This window comes from Tyto alba, unplaced genomic scaffold (genome assembly GCF_018691265.1).
Source record: "Tyto alba isolate M040663 unplaced genomic scaffold, T.alba_DEE_v4.0 Super-Scaffold_41, whole genome shotgun sequence".
NCBI lineage: Eukaryota > Metazoa > Chordata > Aves > Strigiformes > Tytonidae > Tyto > Tyto alba.
The window spans coordinates 4,055,527-4,079,826 of NW_024881317.1; the positions used below are offsets into that span (position 1 = coordinate 4,055,527).

A 24,300-nucleotide genomic window follows, 5' to 3' on the forward strand; every position below is an offset into this window, starting at 1 on the left:
AAAGTATTTGTGCACAATATTTAAAATAATAGAAAAGACCAAATTTCCCCTTATTGAAATTTGGATAGGATTATCAATGAATAATCATACTTCACTCGCACTCGAGCACATGTATAACTTAAGATAGTGAATGGGACTATCAGTAGGTTCAGAGACACATATGTGCTGCGGTACTTTGCTGAATCAAGGTCAGAGAAACCAGTTACAAGAGATGGCTTAGCATTGTCAGAAAGCGACAGGGCTTCCCTCCACCTTGAGGAGGAGAGAGAGGATAGGATGAAAATTAATTTAAAAGAAAGGCTTTTTACTGGCCTGAAATGTATGTGTGTTCCCTTTAGATGTCAGTTACTTGAAAAAAAAACAACCAAAAAACAAACCTCAAACAATAAATAATGGGATTACACATTTCTTCATTAAATAGCATTCTTGTTACCAACAAAGTCTTCCATAATTTTCTTCAGTCACAGCAACAGACAGAACAAATAATTTGCCTTAATATAGACTGCAACTAAAATATACTCTAGATTACCTTAGAAAATATTACTGTAAAAATTCGGTGGGGAAGGACACTGGTTTAGACCAACTTACAAATGTAGTGAACAATACTAAGTATTTTTTTTTTTTAAAAAAAGAAAGCAATTTTAAGGTTCTGCTCTCATGTCACAAAACTGAAGATTCATGCTTAAAACCTGCCAGTCAATTCTTAACATCTGCCCTGTCTGCGTACTGGAGAGCTCAAAGATCACAACGGCTGATCTTTCTTGCTTCAACAGGAGCCAGCAGACACTACCACGCACGCAAGCTCACACGCACACCCCACTCACGCTCTCAGGTTGTCCCTGCTACAATGCCACCACCATTACATACAACCTGGAGGAAGCACTATAAAGCTCTACTGCCTAGAGGTGACCACCGCACGCACTGCGTGGTATTAAGGTTGGATGTACTTGCTCGCTCACGCTGCTGAGACGTGAACTTTGGGTCACTGCTCGAGCAGGCTGGACTTGAACCGATACAAGTTGGAGATAAAAAGGCTCAACATCCCATTACCAATCCTCTGAGCCATAAATCTCCAAAATCGCTTATTGTTTGGAAACCTGATACAACGCCAGGCACAATAGGGAGAGATAATCCTCCTTGTTTGCCGTAGCTGCGGTGCATCCATTAGCAGTGATAAGGATCGTGCTCAAGGAACTGCAGCCCAGGGTTATAAGATATTCAAAGGAACTAGCACAGTTAAATAATATGAGTATAGCTGCTTCACCTTGCTTTTCATACTTTTAATAGTAAATATTTTGAAAGTGACAGTGTTAAACTTAAAAGCCACCACTGTTCCTTTCATCTCCCCACTTCCATTGGTATAATTGGTACAAAAGCACTCCTGATATTAGAGAGGCTCTTTCAGAGCCAGTAGGATGACAAAACAAAAGTAGAGGACACTGGCAAGAACCTTACGACGACTCCATAGTCCCTTGAAAATAGAGAGAGTGAAACAACTGCATATTTTGGCCCAATCTTTTTTTGATAGCAAGAGCTTCTTTTTTTTATGATCAGAAACAAAACTCTTTAACAGACCTTTTTAATATCTAGTATGAAAAACACATTCAGTAGCTGAATTTCACTGCTCCCTTCAGTTGCTGCTTTCAGATTAATTGAAAAAATTTAAACTTTCAATATGAATGGGGCTTTTCTTGTCAGTGCACATATAAAATGCAGCTTAATAACTTATGTGCGCTTCTCACTCTAACCTGAAACAAACTGAATTTCAGAGCAATCAAAAAAAAAAAAAAAATCCATCACTGCTTTTAAAACAAAAGGGTTTGGCCAATTTCTCTTCTTTTTTAAGTGGACACAATTTGGCTGAGAACCCGTAGATAAAATTTCAACTGAAAGTGAAATAAAGCAGGTTATACATTCATGAAATTCAGGGAGTAATAACGAACAGCAACTGCCGTATCACTTCTGTAATGTCATGTCAACACTACAGTGAGGCAGCAGTTCCTATTCTCACAAATAATGCACCAAGACTAAATGAAGAATAGTGTGTGGAGGGAAATCACACATAAAGGGAAAATACATCAGAAAGATTATTGCACAGGAGGCACTGTATGAGAAACAGAATACATTGGCTTCAAAAAAAAAATCTAGATTTGTTTCCTCTTAAGTTAATGTAAAAAATACAGAGGCTATGCCTCTTTGTAGTGTACTGTCACTGTTAAAAATAGACTTACAAATAGCCGCCCATTTAACAGGGAATGTCAGGAAAGAAGAGGGCCTGAATTTCATGGGCATACCAACTAGAGTAATTAAGAAAAGAATAATATAAAAAAAGCCAATGTATAGACTCTCAAATTGAATAGGGTAACTGCATTTTTTCTTTAATTTCCAAATTATATTTGTACAGTACCCTTGGACATGTTGATTATCAACACTTCCTTCTATCCTGCAAAAACATACACCCTGGCAGAGACAAGAGTTCCAACAGAAAACAGGGCTCTGAAGGTATATTTGATCAGTATTCTTTTGCAGGACTGGTGCCTTGATTTCCAAACTTTATTTTCTTGAATAATTGCTCAGCATGCCAATTCAAACCAACCGCTTCCCTTGAGAGGCTACCTTCCATCTCCACTGCAAGTCTGCACACTTAATGTGAAAACAAACAAACGAAAAACCAACAGCAATTTTTAAAATGTAATATTGTATAGAAAGCTTGGACCTTGTAAACTTGGACCAAGAAACCAAAAATTAAGACCTTCTAGCGTGTGGTATAAAAAACCCAAGGAAGTGTATACCTGCCTTCTGACTTCACAGAAAAATCAGAATTTGCATAGGATATACTTTGTGCAAGGCAACAAGCCTCTTCAGTATCTGGAATATAACTAATCTTGCTCAGAGTTCTTCTCTTCATGGATATCAGATATCATCAAATTTGTGTTTTAAGTAGTCTTTCATGACCTTGGCAATGGGTAGTTCATCAAGTAGTTTTAGGTTTTGAAGGCCTATACACTGACGGATTTTAATTCGGCATAGATCTTGCAAGTTTCTGGGCTGTCCTGAAAAGACAAAAGGAACACATAAAAGTAAAATGATGACATTTTAAACACATTTTAAGAGATCATTTACTCAGTAAAATCACAGAAGTTTGCTGTTTCTAAGAGGCACGGGGCAGGGAAAAATTACAAGAGAAAAAGGGTGGAAGTTAATACCTTTCTAATGAACAATAATTCAGTGAATTCAAGGGATGAATCCTGACAACTTTTACATGCACATAATTTTACTGATACCAGTGCAAAGTGACATTATTATTTTAAGGATTCCCACGAGGTGGCAAAATACGCTTAAGCATTGTAGACCAGCATAACTCCTCCATTTAACTTTCTGTGGCTTTTTTCCTATCCTTGTACCACCTGGGGGGAAAAAACCCTGAGTCTGGCTTATTTTCAAACATTAAAGTAAAAACTTCTATGTTCAACTGTAACAGGACTAGGCAGTTTCCTTACAGAGTAAGGCTTTATAAACATTATTCAAGGATCACATGGCAGAGTTAAAGACAGTTTTTTCCCCTTCTGATGAAAAGGTGAAGCCTTTAGGCTTTGGACGCAGCTGCAACGTCATCAAACAGAAAGAAATGACACTGAATTTACCACTGTCCACAGAGGAAAAGCTTTACTGACATCACATGAACTTCAGTATTTCTGGCAAATATTTTCCAAAATAATCAGTTCCCTTTCAAACTCATTTTTAAGAGGAAACTATTCAAACACCTTGAAAAACGGTCCCTCATGCAACATAATGTAACAAAGGTTAATCTAGCCTTGTATCTGAATGTACCCAGCAATGAATCCCAATAAAGAAAGAGAAAAAGAGCAGAACAACAGACATTGAGAAATCCTGTCCCAATATACCCTTCTAGCTTTCAGCACCGGTGCCTCTGGGCCTTCCTAAACCAAAGATTGCACACAGATCTATGTCTTTAATAGCTGTGAACAGTCTGCCCTTTGTAAATCTGTCTAATGTTTTTTGAACCCATTCATACTTTCAGTATCCAAAACATCCTGTGGCAACAAATTTCACAATATAATTAGGCGTTGGCTGGAAAACTACAAAGTGCTTTTATTTATTTTAGATCTGCTTCCTGATCATTTTGTTGCGTGCCTACCATTCTTTGAGTTACAAAAAAAAAATAACATATAATTATTCTCACGCCAGTCATGATTTTACATACCTTTATATTAATTTCCATCCTTCACTCATGCTCGGTACCTCTTTCAGAAACTGAAGACCCTAATAACCTCCCACCACAGGAACCTCTCCAAACCTCTAACCTGTGACAAAACTAGCTGCTTTTTCCTCATTCTGTTCTGTCTTTTTTGAAATTATCCCAATAACACATTGAAGCTGTGCTAATCAATATTTTGATCATTGACCTAACTGTATCATGGTCTTAAAAAAAAGAAAAAAAAAGAGGCTTACACAGTTAGGGTACCCAGTGGCTGTCCGAGTCAAAATACTTGGCACCATCAACAATGTAGGTGCTTGTGCCAGTATCAAGATAATCTGATGTCAGAGCAACTTACTGCACTCTATTATCTGTATAATCATCAATGGTAAAAGACAGTGCTTGCTTTTGCAAAGGAAGGCACGGCAATTTTATTGAGCCGACTGCTTGAATCAATCATTTATTTAAAAAGCAGTACAAAACAACAAAAGCAACTTTAAATAACTTCGATGGACGTTTCCAATTAGCCTTCCTGAGCTGCTGCCAATTAGGCAGGACATTTTTGAAAGAGGGAATGTCTTCTGTACAGGGCTCGACACGGGCAGGTTTTATGGTGGACAGCAGGATGCTGTCAGCTCACCGGGCACAAACCTGTTTGGAGATGGGAGGGTTTTTCTCACCCGAGCCAGGCCCAGAGCTGGCTCCGGAGCCCGTCCCGTCTTCCATCCTCTTCCTAGTTCAGCAACAAACCTTCTATCAGCTAAACAGACAGTGACATTATGAGTTTAATAGACTTTCCTGGTAAGCACAGAGTAAAGAGATTATGAAACTATTTCCTGTTTTCTACATTGGGCATTTTGTACGTGGTTTCAGATATCCTTTATAGCGAGTTCCTCCTTTTTTCCCCCCCTACATGTTTTTTTTCTATAGAAATGGGCTGACAGACAGGTATACACTGGGATTTATCTTAAGCACTAAAATTATCCGAGGTAAGCTAGCAGAAGTAATGCATGAAAATAGTCTCAAGTCAGTTTTTAAAGAAATTAGATTTGAAATTAAAGAACATGCAAATTTGAGTTTCCTTCATTTAAGTTTAAAATACTTTTATTATACTTATCACCACAGTATCTAATGTCAATTTATTCTGAATTATATCTCTCAGCCATGTCTTAGAATCCAGATAGTTACTTTGTCCACTGGTGGTTTCTTGTTAGCAATTTTTTTTTTTTCCACTTGAAGGAATTAATTTATACAACTCAGACAACAGCTGAATGGTCAAGCTTCAGGGAAAGAAAAGTTACTTTTGGTAAGAAACCAAGCAGAGGAATTTTTACGGTGATAAAGAAATAGTTCTAATGCTTTAAATATGAATCCAAACAGGGTTTAGAAAGGATGCACCTTTTCAAAAGCTAACTGCAAACAGCAGCATTAGAGGGTATAGAGGACTACAGATCTATATGTGTATTTTCTGTAGCAGAGTACACAATAATACAGCTGTGAGACACTGATTTCTGGTTTCAGAAATTAATGCCTTTTAATTAACATCCTACGGGTTTTTTGAGAACAAAATGGAACAGACAACTTAAAATACGCAGAAGAAATTGGTCATCAGTTAATTCAAAAAGACCCGATTATCAGATGTATGACATTTTCCCCTGATAAGCCTAAAAATATGTCCTGGGAATGTGTTAACAATGGACATTTCCAGTGTTAAGCACCAGTTGCTACATCTAGTGGTTGTTAGTGTCTTAGGTCACGTCTTGCAAATTCCAGGGTTATTAATGCATTTGTGATTTATTAGAAACGGTGTCTAGAACACTTATTCATTCTTGGTTGCATCTGAATGAAAAAGAAAAAAAAATAAAGGATTACAGACCGATGTCAGTGAACCTTAGTTTGGCAAATGAAAAATGTTATTAGTAATTTGGCAAAGTAAGACAAGTTAAATGATGAATAAAGTTCTGTTTAAAAACAATTAGGAAGTAGCAACTTTGATTATATCCTGCAGCACAAGTTTGAACAGTTATTTAGGCAAATACGCTAGAAAGGAAAAGAATTAAAAAAAAAAAAAAAAAAAAAAAGAAAAAAAAACAAAAAAAAAAAACAAAAAAAAAAAACAAAAACCCCACCACAAAATAAAAGGTAAGATCGACCTAATTACCACTATCATGCAAAACAGTGACATAAAACTACTGATCACCTTAAAAACACCCAAACAGCACATCCCTGATCCGATCTCTGAGGGACTCCTTGACTATGGCATTGCCCTTATTCTGGAGCAGTCGGGTTGTTGTCAGGCTGTTACACAACCGGAGTTACCATCAGGGCAGCAAATACCTGCTGCTGTTGTAAAGCTGAAGGTTTGCTAACGTGTTCACTGGAACAAGTTAGATACCTCAGTCAATTTATTTTGCAAGCTTTATAGTGATATTCAAATACCTTAGAAGTATTAATTACAGGAGAGAGATGTATAGTTCATCTTTTGTCTTCCACAGCTCATGCTACATGCTATAATGGAAAGCAGAAATACCCACCAACGCACTTCTTATGTTTGGAAAAATATACACGACAGAAAGTTTCTTCCAAACAGAAGAAACATAAAACAGGGTTATAAAATAAAGAGGATTTGCTTTTCAATTTTTTTTTTTTTCTCTCCGGAGGCAGCAGACTTCAGTACGTACAGGTTAACCATTTTCCTTATTCAGTTCTTCAACTGCTGACAAAGTAAGTTCCTGAGTTTTTTTAATTCCTCCTTAAATAATGAGTATTTTTTTTACCTAAATAATTAAACAAGCCTTTTAAATTGTTAATAGATTGGCCTTCTCTGGTAAAGCAAGGGAAAAAATGCATATTTTAACAGCAAGAAATTACAATTAATCCTGAATTTTCACTCAATATTACATTCCTTTCCTTTTTGCAGTTTCAAGATTTTTCTGCTATTCTATCTGGGAGTTTGCTGTTCTACCCCAGAGACAGACAAAACTTACATTTAGGATTTACTATACAAACAACTGTATGTCATCGTTACAACTGCTCTGCAGCTTATGAATTCAGACCTGCGCCTGTCCATTTCTCCCATGCAGACCATGCTCCCCAAGAAACTAACTCACCTAATAGTTCTATATTTAAGGATCATTAAGGCGTAATATTAGATCCAGTACCTCTGACAATATTGATTTTTAGGGACTCCCAGCCAGTTTTAAGCAAAAGTGTTGTGAAGGTGGAAAGGGAGAATCCCTACCACTTTCCTCTGCTGAAGATAAAAGAGCATCTACGCAAAGCAAAAATCATTAACTGACCTTTTCTGTTAGCCAAAGGAAAATTTAGGATTAACTGAAATTAATACACGTGTAGGCTGTGAGAAGATCCCCTCTGATGTATTGTTCTACCTACTGAAAAAAAAAAAAAGGTGCTTCTTTTAAAATAAGTAAACAGTGTCACTGGTTTGAAGCAGACAGGCAATTTCTGAAGAAGTTAAAAAATGAAAAACAACATCAGTGACATACTTCAGAAACTGCCCAGTTTTCTCTGCAATATTAATATATTTCTCGAGAAAAAGCTTACAGTATTATTTCTCTAACAGCCTCTGCCTCCCCTAGGAATTGTGAAAGTCTGAAAACAGTAGTAAGGAACCATTTGGTAGTTTCTTTTAGCTACAAAGGAAACTTAAAAATAAAAGTTTTGTGAAACATTAAAAAAAAAAGTTGAAACCAGACTGACGTATGGCTGGCAGCAGCTCAGTTCCTCTAGAGTATCAGAATAAGTATTTATATCTGCAGCTAACTATTAAACCCATCCCTTATTTCACAACTGTGAAGGAATTCAGCTACTGCCAGCAATTAAATTTAGTTACATTTTTGCTGGCTTTGGGGGGGGGGGGGGGGGGGGGGAAGAGGAGGAATTAAAAAAGATAGTTGAACTTATCAACTAGAAACTCACACCCACCAGCCGAGAAACACATTGATGAGGACGCACAAACAAATAGGATCACACCGAATTCAGCTGGTAGGTCTAACAGTTTAGGAAATGCATTGTCCTGTACTCGATAAAAATAACCAGCAGAATAACTACAGAGGCTATTTGGTTTTCCAGAATTCAAAATGCCAGAAAAAGCTAGTATTGAGAATCTATAGGCCTGAAATATTAGTACAAGACATGCAGGGTTGAATTTAGAGAGAATTACAGAGTGTTCACTCAGAAAGTGAACAAACTCCTTGAACCAGTATCTAGCTCAATGAGACAAAGAGAGCTTTTAATTCTTTTGAATTGGATATCATACAAGTTATTTTAAAAAGTTCTAGTTTAATTTTGTGTTCAGTATGCCTCTGCTAGAATACTTAAGCTTAAAGTATGTTTTCATTGCTCTTCAAAAAAATAATTCTCCACAACGAGTTTTAGATGTCCATTAAATTTCAATACATCTGGCACAGAAAATATGTACAAAGAAAGAGCACATTTTGGACCAAAAATTTATACATGAAAAAGCAGAATGCCAGTAATACTCAATGCTAAGTATAACAGGTGTATTTACCAATGAAGTTAAGAATTGAATATGCTTGTAGAAGACTTTTTTTTTTTTTAAAGTATTTTGTAATGTTTCTTTAAGTTCAGTCTTACTGAAATTGCTATGGAAATTCAGCTAAGAATTTCAATACCATAATGTTTATCTATTTTTAGGAGACAGTAAAGTGCTCTGAACATAAAGACAGGCTTATGGTGCATTGTTACACTATTTTTACATTATAAAAGAGTACAGCATAGGTATACAAACGGGAGTGGGGGTTTGCTGTACCTTCTTAATTTTTTTTTTTTTTTACATAGGCCTCTTCAAATTCTTCCAAAATATACATCTGCATATAGCTATACAAAAATGATTCAACTGCTCAATATAAAGTCAACTGCACTCTGAATTAGTAGCTGCATTTTTCAATATCACAATAGACAATTCTGAGTTGAGAGTTAAACAATTATTTGAAAGATAACTTTTCTCTTTCTAGAAAGAAAAAAAATTTGGGCTATGTCTTTATAAAGGTATCAAAACCTATACTGGTCTTTAACAGATAGATACCTGAAATCTGCAGAAAGTAAACAAATACCGTCTGAATCATGATTATCACTGATCCAGCTAAAAAGAAAACTAAAAAAAAAACCCCTCTTACCCTAGTTCCTTGTGTAACTCTGGGTGACAAAGCAGACCGCAGTCGTTAGTGCAGGATTTCCAGCAGCACCCAAGGAAGCAAGTAGTCAAAGCTTGCAATTCCTGTAAAGTTCTTCTATGTTTGTTATAACATGAAAATAGTGGTAATAAAATATGTAAACCTACTTAATTTACTATGGCACTTTTGTATTCATAAAAGCTTAAACTATGCAGAGACCCTTTTTAAAATGTTCTTCCAGTAAAAAAACAAACAAAACAAAAAAAAAAAACAAGCGAATGAAAAGTTATTTTATTTAACAAAGGGATAGAAACAAAGAATGTATAAGGACTTCCCTAACAGGACTTTTATCTAAGTTTTTTCTGCACATTTACAGTGCAATATAAATCTAAATACAAAATTACACTCTCTAGTCAAAGCCAAAGATTTGCCCTTTGAAAAATTAAAAAAAGGAATGCAGATGAATATTTGTAGTTTAATTCATTTGGTGACCTTCAGATCTTGCTCCAGATCTGAAGTTAGTTCTTTGATACCTGTTAACATACATGCCACATTACACTACTCTGGCCATATCCATTTACTTTGCTATTTGCCTCGACACAGACAAGCAACTTGCATAGTGAGTCATAGACTCTCTTGTCTGCTACATTATCTGAACAGTGATTAAATTAAATGAGAGCTACAGAGAGGGGGAAGGGTTCAAGCCTTTCTTATTCCCCTGTTTGAAATCACAGTTGAATTTCTAGTATCTTACAAGTTTATTTAAACCGTATTTTTCTAACACTGATGTTTTTTCCCACCTCCAGCATTCTCTTTACAAGTTTTAATATTCTCAAATACCGTTCAGCTTCAACATAAATCATTCCATCCAAGACTGTAATTGCACATGTTAATTCTGTAGACATATACACTACAAAAAAAAAAAGTCTATATGTATCTCTATCTCCATATATGTTATATAGATTCATGTCTATTTTAATTTTGCATTAGTCCACTGACACTCCTGAAGAGGCAGGTTCAGGACTCAAAACTGATGCATTAGACTGAAGTGCTCCAAAACAACTGTATCAGCTGGTTGCCAATAAATGTTTTTTGGAGTAGGAAAGTATAATACAGATAAGGAAAAGGAAAGTGATAAATAAAGTCGTTGAGCAATTCTCATCTGCAATATTTTTTTTTTTCACAGGGAGTATTTAATCATTTTTGTATTGTAAAAAAGAGAGAGGGAAAAAATGAAGAGAGACATGAGTGACCATCTAAACATCAAGTCAACAGCAGACTCATGACAAAAAACTTTGTTGTTCCTAACTTCCAGCTTCGTGCTTAAATACTTAGACACAACTCAAAATAACTTCTTTCCTCTTGGAATTATTCTAGGAGCAAAAGAATCTCTACCTGTAGCCAGGAAGAATATCAGACCTTCAGGGTTAAAACCCCAAATCCAATATCTTCTTGCAGACTCTCAGGGCCTATACTGAGTAATTCTGAGAGCTTGGTTTCTTGCCTGTTATTCACAACCGGGGACCTGGGCTAAAGGCTGGAATTATTACCAATTACAATACCTACCAAAACAAAAAGAAATTCACATATGTTTTCTGAAGAACTGAAATTGTACAAATATGTTTTCTGAGTATATAAAAAAATAATAGCTACTTATATCTTACATGTAGACTGCTAAATAGTACCTCATTTATACGAAGCATGCAATGGCTTTCACTTGAAGACACAGATCGGTTTGATAACTTTCATAATTCACAAATAGTATTCTTTACTCTTAACAATTCTAATCTACTACGAAAGTAAAAACTAATTCCTGTTTCACTATCAGATGTATTCTTCAAAACTTCAGATGCACATACAAAACTTACAGCTACGTATTTCTATATTAAACACTTAGTATAACGTTCAAATAAACCAATGAGAAATTCCCCTTAAGCCCTATAACCAACTCACTGTTACCAACTGCAAGAGATCATTTCAGGAAGACTTCCACTAGAAGAATTCTCTAAAAAATTTATAAATTTTTCTTCTAGTAAATACATATTGCAATACACTCAGAAACAAGATTCTTCCCCGGACTACTACAGCGTGAGATCTCAACAATTCCCTGTATACAGTCTGATCTAATTGGGAACTTCGCTACCAAAATCCCAGCTCACTCTTTATTCATTTCATCTCTCCTACACCATCTTATTAAAGTGATTATTCATGAAAACTGTGGAAGACACTGTTTGGATATTTATAATAAGGGCAGCAGAGTCTGTTTATAGCTGTTTATAAACATATATTCATAATAATTTTGCTCAGAAGCACAAAGCTGAAGTGTTTTTGTCAGCACTAGTCCTCCCTGCTTTCCCAGTTCTCCCTCCATCAGCACAAAACTGCAATAGTTCCAACACTGTTATATTGGCCACAAATTTAAGCTACTTTTTTGTAGCAGTTTACTTCTCACTTAACATTAAACCCTTAAGGTATGGAATATGCAAAGTAAAAGTTTTAGTACCAGTTTCCAACTTTCTGAAATAGACTTTAGACATTGAGGAAACACTGAAGTAGTCTAAGCCTTCATGCCTACCAATAGGTCCGAAGACTCTAAAAAATGGCAAGTATGGATACTGTATTATCTAATAACAACCCTGATGGTGCTACTATAGTGAGAGGCTCCTGAAAAGGAAATCAGAAAGAAATGAGTTTGAATGAGAAGGGGCAGGCAAAATAAACCAAAATCTATTGGTTGCTTGTATTTCTTATTATCAACTTCCATCTTTCCAAAAATTCTCTTTAGATTTCAAATCAAAGCAAAAATAACACCACAAATCACGAAGACAAAAAATGCAATTCCAAATACTTACTTGTGTCAGCTAGTGACAACAGATATCAGCTGATTCACCCCCAGCCCACACTAAATTCCAGTTTCTTTGCAGAGTATATAAGTCTCATTTAAAACTACTACATCCGAAAAATAAAAGGAACTGTAGGGGAAAAAGGGATGTATGAGATACCCCATCTTCTGTAGTGCAAAGATCATCCTAAATAGGATGACAATTTATCAGGCCAGCTTAACATGTTTGAATTAGCAAACTCTTGCCAACTGCTAATCAGCAATCCCTAAATGCTTTAGGCAACACTGTAACTATGAAACTATTACAGCATTTCATGTTGTTAGAGAAAACTTTCAGTAGATCTAGTACACCAAAAACTGATAATCAAAAGTGACCAAAATATTAGGAGCCTAATACTCTTTTTAAATACCAGAAGTCACGATGAGTTAAAATCTCTTTCATATTTCAAAGACATCAACAAAATCAAATCGAAGCTACACAGCACATGAAACCCCTTCAAGTTGCACGAATGAACCATTTTGTTGTCTGGTGAAGGGGAGAGAGGGAGGGAGAATGTGGGAAAACACAAAGCAGCAAAAGCTCTTTTCTGCCCTAGTTGTAGTGCCAGATGAAAAAGCCAGCAACTGCAGAGTATTTGCATGACGATTGAAAAAAAAAAAAAAAAAAAAAAAAAAAAAGGGGTAAAAGGCACTAAAAAAAAAAACCCAAAACAAATCAAACTAAACAACAAAACAAACCCCAAAACCCCAAACATCTTATGTGCTAAGGCCATGAAAAAAATGAGATTTTACAGTTCACTTTTAAAAAATTAATGCTTCCTGTAGATATTTAAACAAAACTAATTTAAATGAAATATACTTAACATTAGCACCTTTGCCGAGTAAGAAATTCCCAGTATCACAATCCCTTCACTTTCCCAGAAACTTTCTAATGCATTTAAATAGCATCAAGGGGCAGAGAGGAAGCAATTTTTTCTGGGGCTAAATTCAAAGAAGGCTTTTAGTGGACACTGTGTCCTGTGATTAACTTCTCTTACATACATACTTGTCACTTCTTGTAAGAAATCCAGACAGGGTCGGCTACTTCCAGAAATACTTATTGAAACAGCCAGTGGGGTCTGTCCTTCATAGTTCCTTGTGTTAGTGTCTGCTCCGTAATTATACAACATTTGTGCACAAAGCACATCATCTCTAAGAGCAGACAAGTGTAAGGGTGTCTGTCCATCTTCCAAGCGACCCAAGTTTGTATCCGCCCCTCTCTGAAGGAACATTCGGCAGTAAGAGTGATTGCTTTTGATCACAGCGTATCGTAACAGGAAACCATTTTGAATGTCGATGTTGGCATTGTGATCCAGAAGGATTTTCACACAGCTTGACCTCTCTCGGATAATGGCCAGCTGAAGCGGTGTAGTACCTTTATCACTGAGCGGATCAACCTCAGCCTTGAACTCCAACAGGAGTCTGACAAATGAGTCTCTGCCATAGTGGGCTGCTACATGGAGGGGAGTCCAACCATCGTTGCTTTTTGCATTAATAATGTCACTTCTATATTCAGATTCCAACATCAAGCGTGCAATCCTCGCTCGGCCATGCATGGCTGCATAATGCAGAGCAGTGAAGCCTCCAATTAAGTCCTTAACCGTGGGATCAGCTGAAGTTAAAATAAAATTAAAAAGTAATTAGAAGGCATTACAGTAATCCAGTGCTGCAAAAAAATAATCAAACGGTTGAATGTTAGTCTTCTCAGGCATAGCACAACAGGATTTTTTGTACTTCAAACCAATTCTTGCTTTCATGAACATGCTATTTTTAAGAAAAAGTTAAATTATATTTTAAAAAGAATTACACAAAAAATTTTTTTTCTTTCATATACATATGTTTCCATTTGACAAATCATTTTCCACATCTTCCTAGCACTCTTAGGCTAATTACTCAAATCTCTCTGTCCATCCAGTTTTCCTCCAGCTCCACAATATTACATTTCTTTCTCAATGTTCAACTTCTTTATTTTCCCTTGTGTTGCTTCTTGGTCTTAAAAAGAAGCATGTGTAGAAACATCTGCTGTCCCAAACTGCGGATGTTTTGTGGTCTGGCAACATTGTATTGTTTTTAGGGTGTAATACTGTATTAGGTAAAATGTTTCTCTGTGGTCTGCAGGATTTCCAAAGCATGTAGGATATATGTTATTTTAGATTATCTTGATAAAGTTTGCTTTTATAGATGATGAATCTGTTCTGAATTTATAGCTTTACAAAAATTTAAGATTTTACAAGAATGTAAGCATCCACTTTTGGAAGGAGCCAGGAAAAACGTTAGTGCAGAATACAAGTGATTACACAGTTTATTTTTTTTTTTCCCTCCAACACAGCACAAAAACTCAGTCTTATTTATGAATTTAAAATTTAAAATAATCAAATCAGCTGACTTTATTTAATTTCCTCAAGACACTCAAACTTATAAAGCAAGTGACTATTCCCATGTACCAAATTAATTACCAAATGAAGGGTGCCTGCCTCGTTACCAGTTCTCTGCCAGAGAACAAGTCAGGCTGCGACGGTTCTCCTTCCACCACCCATAAATGCTGCCTGTCAGACGCTAAATGGTACAAACTACTGTTTGGAAGTTTGAGGCACTTTCCTAACCTAAGTCTGCTAGCTGGTAAAGAGAGATACAGTCAGCACAGGATGCTAGCCTTAAGTTGACATATTTTCAATACTCCTGTGTATCCATTGAAACAACTGCTGGGCTCTGTCCTTCACTGTTGCTTGTGGTGGTGTCTGCTCTGTAGCCACCCAACACTGGTGCACAAAGCACATCAGCTGTAAGAGCAGACAAGCGTAAGGGTGTCTGTCCACCTTCCATAACCTTGTCAGCCCTGCCCTTGCATCCTGGCCCATTGAATTATTCATAACTTCCCCATCTATACATACGGTGTTTAAAAGTAGCAGTCGTCAGGGGGGTTGGGGCTTGGGAGGAATAGGACATTGTGACCACGCAGGTTTAAAACAAACTTGGCTGAAGGCTGTGAACACCCAATGCTCACACACATCACTCAAGAGGAGCACTTGCTCTCCTGTACCATGTAGGAAGGGAAGTTTTCTGCTTGGTTGCCATCATACTCAAACAGAAGAGGGGAAGAGGGTGAGACGCCAATTTGCATCTCAAAATTCAGACCTGTTGTAAGTTAAGTTCATAATAAAATACAAATTGCAAGCTAATTTAGTCTGAACACACAAAGGTGCTAACACAAAACAACAGGAATAAGCTTCCCAGCATGAACCCACTGTGACCATATCCAGGTCACACACCAAGGTAGACATCATACCAAAATAAAAGGACTGGTGAGTACAGAATACAGCTGCAAAGGTGATCCAGCAACTTTAAGGATTTCTAAAATGTAAAGTGAAGACTGAGGGGAGGAAGACAAAAAAAAAAAATCCAACATACAAACTAATGCAGCCTGACTACACAGAGAAATAAAAGGTGAGAACTGCCTCTAGTGTATAGAATAGGAGCCTAGAAACTAAAAGAGAAAAATTAAGGGAAGTTTACTCCTTTAGTAGTAAGCCTTCCTAGTCTTCTGTGAAAAGCAGAAGTTTCTGTGCTCTGTGAGGTTACACTAACCTGAGTTAAAGTAACTGATGAAGCATCCACCAGCTGGCAGGAAAATTAAGTCAGTGACTGAACTAACCTGAACTGTGATGATGTCCAAAATATAGCAAAGAATCAGTACCACCCACAGAGTCATTAAAGACAAAGACACCATATCAAATTGATGTTTGCTGCTGCCAGGGTTTCTTCCTTTGCACTGCTCAGACTATTCTAGATTATGTCCTGACTGGTGATAAAAAAAAAAGTGAGTAGTATAAGAATTAAGATGCAAAGGGATGAGACATTCTGTGAGGCAGAATTAGGGAGAAAGATGGACATAATAGAAAAGAGACAGCAGCAGCCAGGGCCATTTTCCACAAAAAAAGTTTAAGAAATAAAAAATTCCTGTCGTGCCTTTGTTCTTCCATGCTGCATAGGGCATTCAAGTCAATCATTTCTACCCCTCAGCTGAGGTGCAGGATACTGCCGCTAGCCTATTTAGTCTATGCTATTTCCAAATTCAATCAGATATGTCCCAACTTTTGTGTGTGCATGTATATGTGTTTTTATAGAAGTTGTTATCCAAACCCAACAATTACAACTTACTTGCAACATAAGGATGCCCTTTACTTATGCTTTTAAGCACCTTCCTACACCTTCCCTACTCCAAAAATTTAATTGCTTTTGATCACTAAAGTGAATAAAAAAAATACTAAGTCATGTAAGCGAAATGTCTCAACATTAGGAAAAAAGCCTCTCAGCTGGGCAAACAAGCAACACAAACAATTAACCTTCCAAAAGTAAATCCGGTAGCAAAACCTCATGATCAAAATAGTGTAATTCCTGTTCAGATTATGAGCTTCTAGTGAGCTAACAGTACCAGTCAGTCTCCCCCTGGATTAGTGAAACAATTTTACCAAGACCCAACTGTCTGTTGCTATTCAGTCAATGTTTTGCTGCCATCTCCTGGAAAACTTTTGAACTCACACGGGCTTTTAGCAGAAGTTGGACCTGCATTAAGTTGCAGACAATTTCCATCGATTCAGTCCTTGTATTAGTAAAAGTAACACTACAAAGCTGATGTTGCCTTAAGGACTTGGGTTGTTGTGAGGATTTTTTGCTCGTTTATTTTTTAAAAGGCTTCACTATTGGCATCATGCTGCAAAGTAACTCTCTTCCCCTGGAACACAAGCAAGGTAGAAATGAATCCAGAATGATTCTCTGCTTACCTGTCAGAATCTGCAGGGGAGGTAAAAAAATGTACCTGCATTTAGCTAGGAAAGAATTAAGCCAGCACTTGCCAGCATTTCTTTATCTTGCCTCCATCCTGATTGTCAAACAATATTTCTTTTCAAGCTTTCCATTAATTTGTAGAGAGCAGAATCTAGAAACATGAACAGCTGCATTTGGTCACTTCTAATGTCCTTAAATATAAGGCATAATGTAATGGCACAAACCTTGAACTGCTTATCAAGGATACCAAATTATTACAATCAAGCTCACCTGAGATTAAATATGAAGTAAAATAATCTGAATGTCATTCAGCGTTGCAAATTTTCAAGCTGGGCACCTAAAACAGTCATTTAAACTCTACAGTATTAAAAAAGAATTAATGAAACTCTTTTTTAATACTGTAATCTAGAGGATATATAGATGCATAAACAAGAGTCTAATATTTTAGTTTCAATTCACAGCTCAGTGGGACAGTTTCCCTTCTTTCTTGACACCTTCGTTAGGTCACTCTATCGCAGTCTAATTTGGGAAGCCAAGAAATCAATGCTTCTGGCTTCATAAAGTACTTCTATTATTTCAAGCTTACTTCTCCCAACCAGGGCTTATTTCTCACTGCACAGTTTAGAAACACGGCTACAAATAGCTTCTGGTTTGAATTTTATAGGACAACATTGATACAAAAGACCTCCAGGAAAGCATTACTGTTCAAACACAGAAACACTTTATGAGCTGGTTTAGCGGGATGAGCATTTGGCATTCTCTAGTTTCTCCCAGATTCTGCATGACCTTACTAAAATTTAGATACCTTGCAGCCAAGACTAAAAATAAATAAATACGTCTGTTTGGCTACTTCTTTCTGTTACTCTTCAATTTCCAGGAGCTTTAGTGAATCATTTCTTCACTTTAATATGAGTAACCAGAAACTGCCCTGCTCAATTAGTATTGAGAAGATATTGCCAAGGGACAGCTAACAACTACACACTTTCAAGACTTTAGCTCACTCTAACGTTAACAGTGGTGGTTGGGGATTAATAGAACATGGCTCTTATCCAGCATTGGATTGTCTGTCTCAATATGTAATTTTGAAAAAAAAAAAAAAAAGTACATTAAAGGGGGAAAAAAAGGCTTGTTATGCAAAAATCCAAGGTTACTGAAAACTACACTCCCTACTTTTGTGTTGCTTTCCTGTTGAGCTTTGTGACTCTAGATTGTTTCTATGGATGGGAATCTTCACCTTATTAAAATGAGACAAATACACTAAGTTAAATTCACTATCTTTTGTAAAGAGTAAGTTTCTCCATGGTTCTGACCAACTTTCTGCTTTTCATCACTTGTTAAGGAATATTTATTATCTGACCTATTACCTCTGCATCTAGGTGGTATTTCTGCTGGTTTCATCCTTTAGTCTGGACTGGTTTTTTAATGCATTTTCCCCATCTATCTGTGTCTCCTTGCTCAGCAGATAATAAAAAGCTTCCTCCTGTTTCACCACCTCCACTCAAATCAGCATGCACCATGCTGTCCTCTGGCTCTTTTCTTTGCTGGTGAGCAATAATGGAAGAGAAAAAAAAAAAAAAAAAAAAAAGGCAAAAGCTGGAGGCAGCCAGGTCATGACTCATGACTCCCATAAGAAGCTACCTTTTATTTCCAGGTCAGTGACCAGATTCCTTCTCAGCCTCTGTTAGCCAAATTCCATCTCTATCCCACTACTATGCAAGACTATGTCAGTAGTCTTCCAGCATCTCAGATCTGAGACACAGCACTGTACCCTCAGCAACAGCCCAGGGTGGTTTTCACATTCCTGTACTATGAATATATTTCCAACTGTGCTAAGCTTCATCATGCTTCTACGCAGCCATAACTATCACCAGTTGCCCCCTTCTTACTGCTAACATCTCAGTTCCTTCTTTCCTCCAGAGCTCCATGCACTACTCCTCGTCACTATCTTATTACTAATATATATAGTCAGCTTAATACTCTGTTTACCATAAGATTCACACCAGAAAATGACTTTTTCCTTCACCCCAATATAATTTTGATCTACAGGGATTAGGGATTAAGTGCCAACATCAAAATACTACACTTCTTGAGAAGGAGAAAGGTGGATACTGTGTGAAGACAGGTAGACACAAACCTATCGCTAATGAGGCAGGCATGATTAACTTGGCTTTTAAGAGTTAGCTCATTTACTGCTTAATAGCTCATTTGTGACATTCTTATGTTTTAAATACTCATTATCTTTTATGCCTCTGCTTTGAGGGAAAACAAGGCAAGGCACAAAACAGTGCCAATTTTCTGAAGCGAGGTTCAGCCACAGGAAAGCCGCCATAGATGACTAACCCTCACACTATTTGTTACTCAACTTTCTAGTCCTGGTGATTAAATGCTATACTGCTTCCAGAACAAGGGTGTTTCATTACAGGCAGTTTTCACAAGGCATCAGATTCAGCTGGTACCCCATATAGGAAAGAGTAAGAACAAAAACAAAAACAAACCACTGCATCAGCAGCTATTTAATATTAAAACCTATACAATGAAAATACATAGAAGTACATAAGGGGCTTTTTTTTTTTTAGATCATCTTCAAGTTTATAGAGCTAAAACCAACATATTTCAAGACTTACAGCCTAAAAATTTTGAATTATCAAACCGAAGGCTTGAGATTATTCACATGTATTACATTTAAAAAGTAGAATTTAAAGTTATTTATTAATGCAGTTTAGTAGCTTTTTTCCCCCCTTCCAAAAAGGACACAAGGGTTTGCCAATATTACATGGTTACAATCTGTAGTAGGTACATCAACAGGGTCCAGCTGTTCAGGCTCTACTTCACTAGTGCTCTTAAGGAAGATACACTAATTGTGCAAATACCATGGCCTATTAATGCCATTCAATTTTAAGGATGATCCATACATCTGACAAATACTGCGACACACATAAGGGGCCCATATGGCCTCAGATATGCAAAGCATCAAAAAGATAATTTCAGTTTCCTTGGGACTGAAAACATCTTAGTTCATAATTCATTTGATAAGAACAGCCCTAGAAGCGAGGATGTTGTTTTTTAGGAGCACTAATCAGAATGTGGAGAACATCTACTGATTTTTACTTTACCTCTTCAGTATCACATTGAAAGCTTAAGATTACCCATTTCTAAAACTTTAGGTGGTCTTGAAAGAACATACAGCAAAAAGGAATTCTGACTGTACCATTTGAGGGGTAATCATCATCACCCAAGCAAGTATATCACTTAAACCAACAAAATTCTATCAAGTTCTTGAAAAAAAGCTTCACTACGGATGGATGCAGGAAAGGTGTAAACTCAACCTGACTAGCTAACACTAAGGTCCTTGCACAAAAAGTACTGTTTTCATAAAGCTCAGCAGACCCTGTTAAAGCCCATATGGAAACTTAGTCTTTAATGTGACTTGTTAACTTGCTGAGAATTATGAAACAAACTTCCCTAGGATTTCAATTCAAGGCCCTGGCTTTCTCTAATGATACCCCCTAACAGAGAAGAAAAGCTTATAGTGACTGTTGCGAGTGCGTTTAATTTTATAGTGAGTCCCCTTCTGCCCTATTTTCATAATGCTTATTCATTCTTCTAACAATTCCTAGGCAATTCTGGAAAAAAAGAAAAAAGGTATTAAGATATAAAGCTAATCCATTACCTGGTTCACAGAGCATGCATCAGAAGTAAACAGAGATGAAGTACTACTCCAAAGGAAGAAAGGAAAAAACCAACCAAACAAACAAAAAAAAAAAATCAGAAGTAGTCTGATACATCATCAATGCTAGAAAGCCCTACAATGGAAACTGAGATAGAAAGTTGAGATGGGTATAAATTTTTTCTCTCTAGGCAACTCACCTCCATGTTCAAGAAAAACACGGACACATCTCTCTTTCCCTCTTGCTGCAGAGAAATGAAGCAAGGTCCACCCATTGGCATCTCTACCATTTGGAGAATATCCTTGCTCCAGCATCTTGCGCACGGTGTGAACATCGCCAGCAGCAACTGCAGCCTGAATCTGCAACTCTTCCTGTAGTTCAGGGTTTCTCCGACAGTGATGGTGTAACATCCTAGCTGAATCTGACTTTTACAGAAGCGTCATGAGGTCACACTAGTCACCTTGAATCAATATAAAGCATGAATAAATTAGGATTGAGACCAGGAAAGTGATATCTAGAAAAAAAGTCAGCACTAATGAAATGCAATGCTAAGATTTACTCTCTATATGCAAAGTCATCTTATACGTAGGATAAAAATAAAACAATCTCACTGTTGCTAGCAAAATCATAGTGCATGGTTCACGTCACTGAACTGCAAAAAAAAAAAGCACACTTAAACATTATAAATAGTAAACATTTTCTTCAGAAATGACAGCATCAAACAGTCCACAATTAAAGCACCTGAGCCATAAGCAAAAAGAATAATCTCCAGAACCCAATGTTCATTTAAAAAAAAAAAAATCACAATATGATTAATATCACTAACTTCAGAGATCCTGGTTAAATACATGATCTAAACCAATGCATGAAACAGCACTGCATTGCTAGAGCAACTGAACTCTAATAATCTTTTTTTTTTTTTTTCTAGAAATGCATCACCTCTAAGCTTCAGTGAAAATATTTTCATTTTACCAGTATAATCTTCTCCTGTGACCTACTGCACACAAGTATCAGTAACACTAACGTTCAAACTAAAAAATTTTTCTTTTTCTCCCAGAGTCTACTGTCTGTATTTTGGCTCGTGGACTTCTTTATTAGTACATAAAGACTGCAAAGAGCCTTTATATTCCAAAAATCAAACACAAAGATGATAATATATGAGACCTGAAAACACGTAAGTGCGGTTACTATAGCCCTATCAGACACCATAAGAACATATACCAGAACAATTCGATTTATAAATACCTTGATACAGAGCTGGGTCAAAAGGTTATCTAAAACAGCCCTTGTAAAAGAGCCTAGATACAAGCATATATTGGGAAAGAAAGAAGTACTATACTCCATGCTCTGTTTGAAAAGTACTCATCTGAAGTTCTACTTGCTACCCAGCTGGGGACAAGAAAAAAAATGCAGGTATTTAGAGATTCTTCCACAGTACACAAAGTCTGTTAAGTGTTTACATTTTCACAGACATTGAGTATCATATCCCATTAATAGGTATTCCTAGAATGGAAAGGAATATCAGAAGAAAGAGAATAAAGCAGGGTTTGAAAAAGGTAATGCTGAGCAATAGGAGTCTCAAAAATATTCAAAAACTGATGCAATGGGTATTAACACAGAACTAGAAGATAAAAAAGAGAAAGAAAAATGTATTGAAACTCCTGAAAAGTTAATCAAGGTTAATGTACAAAGAAAAATTCTAAAGGCAAAAATGAATTTTAAGCAAAACTTGAAATTTACAGCAACCTTGTTTTCTTAGGATGTCAACCCCCATCATCACCTAAACCTCCTTTTACGTAAATATCATAAGGATTTCCAGATCCTCATGATTCACAGGTCATTCAAAAGACACTGCAATCAACTCCCCATATCCCACTGGGCACTTCTTTTCCTGTGATCCAGATATACACACAGACAAGAGAAAAAGTGAAAACATCAATCACTGCCATCTTTCCAGATAAAAGCAATAGCTATCTATTTGCCCCTCTATAACCCAGTTGTGTCTGTTGCAAAGAAGTTATTTATCTGCTGCTTGGAGAGATACAAACTCATAATTAACAGGTAGCTGCAGTGACCCTACTTACATTGCAAATATGGAAATTACACACAGCAAATGCCTGTCTTTGACATTTACAAATGCTTCAATTTACCTTGTATGGCAACAATCACTATTTCAGCATACATTCATGAAAGAAGACTTTTTAGCTTAATAGGTTATACATGGCTTAGGTACTGGCTTTGTTCTGGTTTATAGTATGAACTCCATTATCTGACACTGGAAGAAAAGGGGATTTACAAACCAGCAACTGCTAACTCGATAGTTCAGCTTTTGTAGCATATTCCAAAAATCAAACTTGGTTAATCTGATGACAATGGAAGTATTTCTATTGACTCTAACAAGCTTTTGCTAAGCTCTTTTCTAAACTCCAATTAGCATTTCAGAACATGCTCACCTACAAGACAGTGAGCTTGCCTTCATTCTGGATAACACCACTAATAGTACTGTTAATAGAATTCCAACTACAAGAACAAGATCTTTCTTTGGATTTACAGGTGAAAACTGATAGTAGAAGTTAGTTGACAGTAAGCATAAGTCAAGGGGAGATCCTTCAAAAAAAAAAACCAAAAAAACAGAGTATGTGTGCCCCTTTAGCCTTACTTTCTGAAAGCATACAAAAACAAGGCATGAAAACTCTTCTCTCAGACTGAGAATATCTGATCAAAAGTTAGTAAGTACAAACAAACTTTCTACTGCCATTTTTACAGTCCTTTCTTGTAAAGGACTAATACTTGCAAGATCTCATGTGATCCTGAAAGTTAAGGTCAAACTAATCAATCAAAATGCTACAGAAAGAGATAGGATGACTAAACAGATGAAATTAAATGGGATTTCTCATTTAAGGGGCCAGCAGTATCCCCCCTGCAACTATCTATGAAGACAGTTGGTTAAGAAAAAGCAAAGCTCTTTATATCACACTTCTCAGCTGGTGGGTATATTTGTAATGCAGCATTATAAAAAGTTGGCACTGGCCCCATATGTTGCATGTGACTAGCAGAGCTTATTCAAATTAGCTAGTACTAAAGTACATAAGTACTAAAACATACAAAGCAGAAGACAAAGTCAGGCATAAGCAGCTCTTTTTATCACTTGTGCAGTCTCTGTAAATATCTACTTCTCTATCTCACCCCTATGGCAAGCAATGAAATTCAAATTACAAGAATACTTAACTGTAACATTAAAGGTTTCAGAATAGTTCTAGGTACACATGAGCTTTGAAGATATTCTCACCTCTGCTCCATAGATCATTTAAAATCCCTGTTTGCAAATCACCATTTACAGCATCAATCTTTGGAGAAGGAAAGGAGGACCACTGGAAGTCATTAGCCATTTGGCATTTAATATTTAATGTTTTGCAACTGTAATCAATCTCATTTAGAACACGGTATGCACTTGGATTGCTACATATTGGCTTTCTCCATGCAAGTAAAAAAAAGAAATGAAGCAGAAGGAGGAAAAAATATACCTATACGTTCTTGGTTATAATGACTGTACAGTGCCATGAAAATGGAGGGCAACTACTTAATTGATTT

At 36.6% G+C, this 24,300-nt stretch overlaps 1 protein-coding gene across 3 annotated transcripts in view; it reads right to left on the bottom strand.

The window, feature by feature from the left end:
- Nucleotides 1-393: 393 nt before the first annotated feature.
- ASB7 (ankyrin repeat and SOCS box containing 7) overlaps nt 394-24,300 on the bottom strand; it is a 30,696-nt gene continuing 6,789 nt past the window's right edge. The window contains exons 4-7 of one of the 3 annotated variants that reach the window (XM_032994338.2): nt 20,909-21,169; nt 13,263-13,868; nt 4,871-4,979; nt 394-3,053 (exon numbers count right to left, since the gene is read on the bottom strand). In XM_032994338.2, the coding sequence (XP_032850229.1) occupies nt 3,017-3,053; nt 4,871-4,979; nt 13,263-13,868; nt 20,909-21,119 (963 nt within the window). In that variant the 5' untranslated portion in view covers nt 21,120-21,169 and the 3' untranslated portion in view covers nt 394-3,016. Of the gene's footprint in view, nt 3,054-4,870; nt 4,980-12,178; nt 12,348-13,262; nt 13,869-20,908; nt 21,170-24,300 lie in introns of those variants that run through there. The other 2 variants (XM_042804166.1, XM_042804167.1) reach the window with 2 other exon arrangements.